Source organism: Phodopus roborovskii, unplaced genomic scaffold (genome assembly GCF_943737965.1).
Source record: "Phodopus roborovskii unplaced genomic scaffold, PHOROB, whole genome shotgun sequence".
Taxonomy (NCBI): domain Eukaryota; kingdom Metazoa; phylum Chordata; class Mammalia; order Rodentia; family Cricetidae; genus Phodopus; species Phodopus roborovskii.
In genome coordinates, this window is record NW_026126461.1 from 6,066,217 (window position 1) to 6,076,628 (window position 10,412).

General features: G+C 53.3%; 2 protein-coding genes across 2 annotated transcripts; both read right to left on the bottom strand.

Moving 5' to 3' along the window:
• Positions 1-2,381: 2,381 nt before the first annotated feature.
• Positions 2,382-6,608, bottom strand: Cops9 (COP9 signalosome subunit 9). The gene is made up of 2 exons (XM_051190822.1): positions 6,484-6,608; positions 2,382-2,642 (listed from the first exon to the last, which is right to left on the bottom strand). Exons 1-2 carry the CDS (start codon positions 6,544-6,546, stop codon positions 2,472-2,474), a joined length of 234 nt encoding a protein of 77 aa, XP_051046779.1. The 5' UTR covers positions 6,547-6,608; the 3' UTR covers positions 2,382-2,471.
• A 2,352-nt stretch (positions 6,609-8,960) lies between these two features.
• Otos (otospiralin) lies at positions 8,961-9,994 on the bottom strand. Its single transcript, XM_051190823.1, has 3 exons — positions 9,937-9,994; positions 9,781-9,807; positions 8,961-9,183 (listed from the first exon to the last, which is right to left on the bottom strand). The coding sequence occupies exons 1-3, from the start codon at positions 9,992-9,994 to the stop codon at positions 8,999-9,001; spliced, it is 270 nt and encodes an 89-aa protein (XP_051046780.1). The 3' UTR covers positions 8,961-8,998.
• Positions 9,995-10,412: the final 418 nt, after the last annotated feature.

A 10,412-nucleotide genomic window follows, 5' to 3' on the forward strand; every position in this document is an offset into this window, starting at 1 on the left:
TTGTCTCCTGAAAGGACAGGAATTTCAGGGGGTCCAGGAGTTTACAGGGAAGCCAAGGGTAAGCATGGAGTTCTTGCAACCCATAAACATAAATGTGCTAACAGCGGCTATTACACAGAGCTTGGCCACGTGCAGGACACTGATGAATGTTACCTGAGTTATTTGCTGACTCCTTGTAGCCACAAGGAAAATGATACTGCTACCTTACAGCTCAGATCACAGGGACAGTGATGGGCTTTGACCCAGGCATTGAGCTCCAGGATCCTGTTAACCAGCCCCTCACATACATCCTGGGCCAGGCAGCACATGGCAGATATGTTCAGGTTCCTTGTCCCCTTTAGACTGGTGTCAGGCTGTCCCATGCTTGCACATTCGCTAGTTCCAAGGTGAACTGTTACTGTGCTCCACATCCCCACTCACACTGAGATTCCACCCTGGGAAGTGTTAGGAGGCAGAGCCTTTGGGAGGTGACTTAAGTAGAGGACCACAGATGGAATCAGGGCTCTTGCTGGGACAGGGCTTGGCATCTCTCTCCTCCTTAGGACCTAGGACATGGTTGGCAAATCCCACGCACATCAGGCATGTTGTTATGTAGTTACATTGATTAGCAGACATTTGCTGAGACCCTACCACATGTCAGATGGTTGGCCTTATGCTGGGGACAAGAGGGCAAGGTCATCCCTCAAATACAGTTACATTAACTGTTGCTAGACTTCCCTGCTGCAGCTCTTGAGGTGACAGCCACCTGACTGCACACACTGACTCCTCCAAAGTCATCTAGCAGCTGTTATAACTGTATTCTGTTCACCAGGGAACAATTATTCAGAACCTGAAGTGTAGCTTGGACAATTCAGTGCTGCCCCAAACCTGCACTAGCTGATCCAGGGATGGACGCTTCTGACACGGGGCCCATGGTGCTCCATCCTGCTTCCTGGAGAGGGGTGTGGCTGAAGCAGGAAGCTCCATTGGCCTTGACTGATACCCCCACCTGGGGCCTGTATGTCATAGTGGATAAAGGACAATACAGATCCTGAATGCCCAGCTTTGGACTCTGGAGGGACAAAAGGCCTTTTGAGACCTCTCAGCATCTCTTCTAGGCTCCCAGAACCAACCAAACAAAAACAAGCTCTGAGGTTCACCTCTCTCCCTTACACTTGCCCTTACCTTGGTAGCCCATGAGTGTCTTCACACTCACAGCTGGCGCTGATCCCAGAGCCATGTCCACAGGGACACAGGCGCTCTTACCCAATCCAGGATGAAGCCTGAAGGCAGGGAAGGAAGCACTCCCTCCAAAGACAGAGTGCGACACCAAACAAGTTTTCTTCTCCACTACTGCCTCAACGGCCATGCGACCCACGCGGGACTTTTCTAGCACCCTCGCCTCAGTCAGGCGCTGGACAGGGACCACAAAACTCTCGGTTAGCAGCAATCTCCAAAGAAATGGTGGCTGTCACTGTGTAGTCACCTGCTGCCCCCTGCCCTGGGTCAGGAAAAGTGTCAGGGAAGGTGGGCACTCCCATCTCCCACAGCAGCATGGCCACTGTGGCTAGCGTGAGAGGGGAGGGTGCTCCTTCCTCTCCTCAGTTCCGAAGGAGCTGCAGGCCTCCTGTGAAGGGAAAGTGAACACCACAGAGCAGCACAGGCTCACATGCAGCTCTGACTACACTAGTCTGAACTAGAACGCGGTCCTCTGGGGTTGGTTCTGGTCTCTGGCCCACATCATGTCTTTGAGGTTCTCTGGCCACCTGAGTACTTACTGCACAGCTCTCTCCTTCACCTCAGGTCTTTCCAACCTGCTGAAGACTGGGGATCCCCAACCCAGAAACCACTTCAGACACCAGCATCCTCATCCACCAGTAAGGACAGCAGGGCCCTGGCAATTCCTGCTCTGCAAGTGGTAAACGAGTAACCGGGTAAAGGACTCAAGTCTTCACTGTAAGACAGATAGGAAACTAATTTTACTTGTCTCAGCCATTTGTGACCCTGGCTAACAGGTCTTTTCCAGCTCCCCCTCTGAGAGGAGCCAGCACAGCATTTCCCAATGAGCAGGCACCTCCCTCAAAGTCACTGCCCTAGGCACCCTGAATCTTTCGCTACGGGGTCTTCCAACAGCAGCAGCCCTGAAAGAGGTGCAGACATAAGTGGTGCACGGTGGGTCCGTCTGTCCACAGGGCAAGTCTGTCTGTCCACAGGGCAAAGGCACCTTCAGTCAGGTCTTCAAAGGCATGCACACGCCTGCACAGCCCAAGCTAACCAGACAGTACATCCCCCGCCGCTGCCCCGGAAAGCGGCATAGCGTGCTTGCTGATGGGACAGATGCGCTTTATTCCAGTGTTTGCCCAAGGGGAGGAGGCTGCAACACTCACCCAAAAGCTCAGGAATTAAAACTACCCTGCATGTTATGCTGTTCTTTTTTAATTTAAACAAGGACAAGGGGCTGGCATTCTCAGAACCAGCAGCATCCAGTTGATTCAGACAGTCCCCCTCCTGTGAGTGACCAGGTCCTGACGTCTAGTGACCTCTGCAAGGTCTCTACAGTCATCGATTCTGTCCTGAGAAAATTGAGACATGTCACAAATGTGGAGCATGTACGACTGGATGGCCTCACTGGACATCATCATCATCAAAGAGATCTTCAAAATCTGCGAAAACAAATAAAAGGTAACATATGAACAGGTACAGGACAAGCAAGTGGGGAATCTGCTTCGAAATGGACTTGATGACAGCGGTAGACAGTAAAAGATTCCCCAGGACGGGCTCTCAACTTCATCCAGCCAGGGGAAGCAGGTGGAACTCTGGAGGACAGTACTGTCTATGATATACTCTTAACCGTGTTTTAACTTAGAAGGCACTTTTTAAAATAAATCACACGGGGGTGCTGTGCACACGCACGACTTTGACGCTTGTCGACCATACTGAGCATAGAGACAACAGTGCTAGCCTGCACCAGGAGTGCAGAGTTGTCTCCTGAGTGGCCAAAGCTGACCGGAAGGAAGCCTCCTGTGTTCCCACACTAGACCTTTCTGGGCAAAAGCAGTGTCCACAGTGCAGAGCTGGCATGCAGGGCTGCTCCGCCCTCCACCTCCTGGCCTGGGCGTGAACTGTCGCTTCTCCAGGTGACTACTGCCCTGACACCATCGCTGTCGCCCAGAGAGGCTTCCCTATGACAGCGCTCTATTGCAAGCCCGCCGGTTTGTTAGGGCCCTCATCTGCCCGTCGGCAGCCGCATGTAGATCCCCCACTACTTATAAACCACAGTAGGAGAGAAGAGCGTCAGATCCACAGTTAGGGCCCAGTGCCCACCAGACGGCAGCTCTAAGCCTGTCTGCTTGAGAAGCCAAAAGACCTTGGTAGAAGCCCTAGCCCAGTGCCTCGTAGGCTTCCCACAATAGATGGCTTCCTAAAGACGGGGGGTTTGGCAAACTGTAGAACAGCACACATTCTCCTGAGCTCAGGCAGTGAGTAAGCAGGAGAGGAGACAGGGACCCTTCATATTCCTTCCTGTCGGGCATGGCTCCCTGGAGCCAGACGTCTACTGGCCACGTTAGCACCTGACAGAGCAGGCCAGGCCACCTGCTGCCTACAGAGTCACAGGCAGTGAACACAGTGCACAGCTGATCCCTCAAGCACCATGAGCTGACACAGATGAACGGGACTCTGAAGGAGTCCTACAGGTGGCACACCCTGCACAGCCAGGAGCCTCAGGGTGCCACAGGGCCGCACTGGCAAACACTCAGTAGCTCTGCACCATCTACTCCCTGACACAATTTAGAGAAATGCCTTCGAAGGCTCCAGTATTATGCGTTGCATCCCTCCAATCCACGCCCCCTCGTCCCTGCTAGTCCTGACAGTAGTTGGGGACAAGCAATGTTCCCCGGGGAGGAAAGCACCCATCTGACAGATGCCATCCCCACTCAAGCAATAGCCACATGCCAATGAGCCCCCAAACCCATCTGGGCTCAGGACTTCAGGGGGCCCCAAGTAAGCGAGAAATGGACATGGCATGATGAGCCCTGGTTCTTTGGGAAGAACGCTAGGGTGGGATGAAACACTACCACCCTCCCAGTAGGAAGCTAATCCTAAATTCCCAGTTGCCATTTGAACCCAAGTAAGGTTAGCCAGTAGGAATGAGGACTTCATAAATCAGAGGGACAAGAAGTACCAAACATGCCCTGTCACATGTCTGGAGATGTTACAGTCCCCTTTCACTGTCCGTTTGGTAAAATATTCTAACCTAGAAAGCTCTGAGCTATGAGATGGCGGTGTGCCCTCCATCCTGACTTCGGACGAGCTCAAGCAGGGCTCAGGTGACCCTCTGAAAAGGCAGACCAGGACATGAGAGCCCAGGTGGACAAACAGGTGTGGCCCAGGAAAGAATTCGAAGCAAGCCACCAACAGGGGAGAGCAAAGGGAAGACGGCCGTGCAGGTCCCTGTGCCCAGGTCTGGGGTACAGGCCATAATCAGTGTGTCCATTTGCATTTGCTATCCATACCAGCGGTAGTGAGCTGAGGAGGGACTTATTTCATGTTTTCCCCCTCAAATAGGGCTGACAGCCAGAGCTAACAGCCAGGTGACAGCTCCATACACTTGGCCCAGGACTGAGACGAGAGTAAAGTCTGGGCTACACTGCTCCATGATCCAAATTAACGGTGACCTACAGGAGGCACACACTACACAGCCACCTGCAGAGGAAACTCAGATTAAGCCTGGCACCCAATCCTGGCATACTCACCGTTAAAAAAGTCCGCATGAACTGCCTTTTCATTGGCTGCCAAGTCCATCAAGAGCCCGGTGCTCCCTCCGGCCTGCAGAATGAAAGGTAAGGTCACTGCATGTGTTTGTTTTCTAAAAGCAGGTGGTAGATTCATTACCATATCTATCCCTCCTCCCCGGAATGGAATACTGAGTGACAGGAAGAATGCTCAAGCCAGAGCCAGAATTTTCCAGACAAAGGAAGTAGTGTGAACGAAGAAGCCAAACAAACTATTTTCAAGGTCTCTCGAGGTCCTGTGTTCCTTGAGTCTTCCTTGGCATTGCCATGTGAGGTACTCTCTTGCTGGAGTCTTGAGTCCCTTCCCGGACCATACCACAGGACACAGCGGCAGTTCTAATAACTACTCCAGACCCTCCCCTCTGAGAATGCAGTAATTCTCCTTTTGGACAGTGACCTCCCTAGCCCTGAGGTCTGGGACACTGCTTTCAGAGGGTCCTCCAGGGCAGCCACCTCTTGGGACACTGTGCCCTTTAGTCACCCGGAAGGTGGGAGCAGAGACCTCAGGCAGCAGCACCCTGGGCAGCTGGCTCAGCTGGCCTAGGTCCTAATGCCCCAAGGCTAATGCCCCCTCCTGGTTCTCAAATGGCTGAACACCTCTGTTCCCTTCTGAAATTGCTCTCTGGACTCTGGGCCTCCCTTCCCAGCCCCATCATCACAGTAAGCCACGCAGATTCTGCCTCTGAAATCTCAACCAAGCTCCTTCTACCTTCACTGCCTCACTCAGAACCTCTTCAAAGCCTTAATTCTTCCTGTTTCCATTTCTCTACTGTCTCCCTACAAACCCAAAGTCCAAACCCTTCTGAAGACCAACCTCCACAGGAAGTCGGCCTGTCTGTCTCTCCTTACTATGATGCCCAACACCACCTGCTGCAGTACTGGGGAGCTGGGGCTGACTGAATCTGCCTCTGCAGTGGATCACAGGGCCATACTCATTCTGCAGGCTTCATGACGCAGCCCCATCTGTCCCCTCCCCTCCATGCCCTCTGCTCCTATGGCTCCATGCCCACAGGAAAACTGGGCACATCCTTCACCACTGAACCAACCAAAATCCCGTGCGCGCGCGCGCGCGCACACACACACACACACACACACACACACACACACACACACACACACACACACCCCTTGCTATTACACTTAGGATTTGCAATCGGCCTCTTCCGGCCATACCTGACCTCTCTACGGACAGGAGCTGCATTCGAGCATCTCTACTCTCTTGAGTTTTGAGGGGGAGCAAGAGGCTCTGCTATGCAAGAGCTGACTGACACTCCTGATCATAAGCACCTCACTGGAGCGCCTGTCCCGGATAAAATCGCTCTGTGGCCATGGTAAAGACCAAAGGCATCAGGCCGTCCCAAAACTCCGCGTGTCTACACACGCGTCCCAGCGCAAAGCACACAAACGCCACACATCGCCCCTTGCCCTTGCCCCAGGGTTGGGGCTGGCGGCTACTCAGTCCTTAAGCCTCGCTCGGGCTCTCTCTCCTGGAAAGATTTATCGGGAGCCCCAGACAGAGAACTGTCTACGAGCAAACCCTACTTCCTCGCTGCAATTCTCGTAACACAGACTCCGGCCCTGCGACTGTCACCATCAGCTCCCGCTTCCCCCGGCGCCTGCAGCTTTTGAATCCCCCAGGGCGTGGCTCCCGCGCGTGTTTGCGGGCCACGCTCCCGCGCCCACGCCCCGCTCCGCACTGCCGCAGCCCCACCTCGTCCAGGTCCACGTAGGGACCCGCTCCCTCGGGGAACATCTCATCCACGGCTGGCTTCATCTTGGAGCAGCGGCGTTCTGCTTACTTCCGGCCAGCCCCGTCTACTTCCGGCGTGTCTCGGAACAGGTCTAGACGCCGGAGGACCGCGCCTCGGTGGTGCCCCGCCGACCTGGTTCCTGGGCACCTGAGCTTCCCCCCGCCCCCAAGTCAGGCTGGAGGCAGGAGATTACCGGTTAAGGAGCAGCAGCACGAGTGGTCGGTGGAGGAAGGAGACTTCCCCAGCAGGGATGCAGTTCAAAACCATCAGAATGGCTACTACACAGAAACCGCAGGCGGTAATGGGGTAGCGAGAAGATGGGTATTGAACCCCCAAGCCCTGCTAGGGTTAGCAGAAATACAAAAGTTGTGCACAGTGGCCGTGACCCAGAATCCCAGCCTGGGTTCACTCGGAAATCTCTCAGGATCGCCTCAGCCAAGAGGAGGAAGCAAGAGGTGAACGTAGACAAAACCAAAACCACACGGTAGGATAGTGTGGAGTCTTACCTAGGAGAGCATTTCTAACCCACGGGCATGGGTGAGCCTGGAGGATGTTGTTAAGTGAAACAAAAATAAACGCTGCGATCCCACTCATGCGACACCCCCAGGGCAGTGAAACTCCTAGCAATGACGCAGTGTAATGGCTTGGGAGTGGCAGGTGTTCAGTGGACCAGTTTTCAAATCTGCAAAATAAAGAGTTCTAGAGGTGTGTGTGTGTGGGGGGGGGGTATTGCCCATTATATCTCTGGCTCGTTCACTGAGAGGTTGATACGTTTTAGGGTGCTATATTGTACTGTACCATGGTTTTTAAAGAAGGAGAGAAAGATAAGGAGGGGGTGAAGGGGGAGAGAAAGCCTGAGGTATTCTGACAGTCTAGATGATTCTAGTGAGGCTCCTGGATGTTCCTCTGGGACCCTCTTGCGCCTCCTTGTAAGATCCAGGTTTAACAAATATCCCTGTGAAGTCAATGTAGCAAGAAGCCTGTAACCAACTGATACCTCCCGGTCCTCCATGTCATACAGGGCCCATCGCCCTCCACTATCCCTGAACATGTCATGTAACTCTGCCTTCAGCAAAACCCCCATGTCCTCCATGTCATACAGGGCCCATGGCCCTCCACTATCCCTGAACATGTCATGTAACTCTGCCTTCAGCAAAACCCCCATGTTACTCCTGAGTCATTTCCCGTTTACCTGCACCCCGCTCCTTAACTGTCAGGCTCTGTTTGCTAATAATGTTGAGCCAAGACTCTCCATGCAGCATAAGGTTGTGGCTCTTAACCCTGTCACATGGCTTTGGATGCTCCCCCTTTCTCTGATTTCAGAGTGTCCAGGGTGTGTGTGTGTGTGTGTGTGTGTGTGTGTGTGTGTGTGTGTGGCGTTTTTGTTGGTGATAATGGTGTTTTTCTTTTAACAACTTTGAGAAGTCAAGGGCTTAGGGTCTGGGCTGCTAGAATGAGAATGGGGGGTCAAAGGAGATTACAGCTCCAGGGAAACTGACTTAGCCAAGATAAAATGGGAATCGTGGCCGGGGCAGTCACACACACCCCCAACCCCGTAAGCCTAAGTGGAATGTGCAGGATCGGGGAGAAGTAAGCAATGATTGGAAAGCCTCCGATGCCAGGTCAGTGTAGTCCTGAGGTGCCCAAGTGAAGGTCAAACCAAGGGAGCTGAGTCAGGGTGCCAGCTAAGAGGATTCTCCTATTCTGTTTATCTCCTAACTAGTGTGGGGGACGTTAGCCAGTGTGTTCTTGGCTTGCGTGGCCTGTATGTGCCGGGGAAGCCTACCAACTGTACATAGGATGTACCTGCACTCTGTCACACTGTCTGCCTATCCTCTCGCACCCACAGGACTACCCGGGTGGAATTCCCTTCCCCCAGAGGCCTCCGCCTGGAATCTTACCTTCAAAGACCAAGTATGGACTAAGACTCTGCCTCGAAGACAGGGATATGGCTTCTTGATTCCTGCCTCTCTTGGGAACATACATGCTGTGTACTAAGTATGGGTGCCTGGCCCCAACATGACTGCTGTTCATAGGCAGCCAAGTGAAGGAGCTGTCAGGGATGCTGTCTGGCTTGCCTAACTGTGACCATGGATTTAACAAGTCAGGCTGAACTGGTGTCTTTGTTTCAGATTCCTTACCTACAATTTGGGGCCACCATAGCCCATGCCCGGGTCATTATGAGGGTAGAATGGCAAGGTGATACCTAAGGGTGGAAGCTCTGATTGACACTCCTATGAGTTAAAATCATGTATGTTTTTTTTTATTAAAGGCGTGCCCAGAAGCCATCAGACTAATGCCCAGCTAACTCACAGATGTAGCACACATTGGCTCCTTGAAAGAAACCCACAGGGTGTTATGCATCTTCACAGGGAGTTTATTGAGCATGAGTCCCATCCCTTGCCCATCACTGTGTCTCTGGACCACCTTAAGCCCCATCCAGTGCAGCCAGGCAGGCAGCAGACTGGACTCTGCTCATTCCTCCTGGTAGGGAACATGGAATCCCAGGGTGCTTCCCAGAGGGAAGTGTGCAAAGAAGGTTCTGGCCATGTCCTCGATCTGTGGGTAGGCACCCTGGGTCTGGAAATATTGCACGTAGTTCCAGAAGTCAGAGGTGGAGAATGGCCAGTAGGGCATGGCTGGTGGCTGGATGTAGGGGTCTGAAAGACACAGGTAACCACCTCAGGGCCTGTCCCTGCCGCAACACCCCCTAAACGGCCAAGGCAAATGGCCAAGGCAAGTGCATGGTGTCCCTCAGGGCCTGCCATTTCAATGGCGCCTTCCCAGCCAGGAGTGGAGTTTGAACCTTTTGTCCATTAGGGCACCTGGTCTGGTGGACAGAGGACAAGTTGGAGACAGAAGAACAAAGTGGGGCCTTGTTCTTTTCTGTGGAGATGTTGAGCAGGGAGGTATCTGGGTGATGGGCGAGGGACTCAGGCGGCATGCGGGATGAGGGATGAGGCTTCAAACAACATAGCGCCCAAGATATAGAGCACAGGACAGGCCACCTTGGTAGGATTGGGTTGAGCTTTGACTCCTGAGGGGCCCCAGAGTTAAGCCAGGCTGAGGGTGGGACCCTGAGGGCTCGTTCATCTCCTTTCCACCTGGGTGTTCCCTGCTGGTAACAGCACCTGCATAGTCACAGTCCCAGGAGACCTAGCTCTTCTGCTGTTCTGTGTCTACCAGGGAAAGGCAGCCTCTGCTCCCCACCAGTAACTTATGCCAGTGAAAGAAAAGACATTGAAAAAAAAATGTACCAGCTTCCTCTGGCATTGGCTTTGCTCCTGTAAAAGAAAAGGAGAGTCATCACCTAGAACATTAACCACTGCAGATCAGGACAAGGACAGTGTGAAGGAGAGGTGTGGGGAGGTAGGAGAGCTATGGCTCCGTCCAGGCCCAGAGTGGCCCCTCACCTGCAGGAATCCCCAGCAGGATGCCAAGGGCCAGCCACCACAACACACAGGCCTGCATCTCACCAAGGTGCAGTCAATATACTTAGGACCACCTGCGGCATAAGGAAGCCAGGGATGCTGCTGCTGCCCCCTAGGACTAGCCCATCCTGCCACCCAGAAGAGAGTGGACTACCCTTGGGAGCACTAGCATCTTCATAGCTACTTCTGCTTCTGCTTTACTACGTCATTAAGAGGTAAAATCTTACTAATTTTAATTAAGAGATGACTCCCCCACCCTGAAACCCACCTCTACCACACACACCAGACTCACCCTGTCTGTAGAGAGAGCAGCCCAAACCCTCCTCGAGCAGCCTTGTGGGGATACTGCCAGTGCTCAGGCCTCTTTATAGGAGGGCTGGGGACAAGGAAGGAAGCTCCACCCGCCTGAGCCGTCAAACTGAATATTTCATCCCCAGGCAGAGAACTGTGGGTCTCTA

What these genes read in the sequence shown, in the direction of transcription:
- Cops9 (XM_051190822.1), bottom strand. Translation starts at nt 6,546, where the DNA reads ATGAAGCCAGCCGTGGATGAGATGTTCCCCGAGGGAGCGGGTCCCTAC. An exon ending in CCTACGTGGACCTGGACGAG is followed by an intron (nt 2,643 to 6,483) that starts GTGGGGCTGCGG and finishes TTGTTTTCGCAG; the next exon opens with ATTTTGAAGATCTCTTTGAT.
- Otos (XM_051190823.1), bottom strand. Translation starts at nt 9,994, where the DNA reads ATGCAGGCCTGTGTGTTGTGGTGGCTGGCCCTTGGCATCCTGCTGGGG. An exon ending in CCTGCTGGGGATTCCTGCAG is followed by an intron (nt 9,808 to 9,936) that starts GTGAGGGGCCAC and finishes TTTCTTTTACAG; the next exon opens with GAGCAAAGCCAATGCCAGAG. An exon ending in GCCAATGCCAGAGGAAGCTG is followed by an intron (nt 9,184 to 9,780) that starts GTACATTTTTTT and finishes TGTGTCTTTCAG; the next exon opens with ACCCCTACATCCAGCCACCA.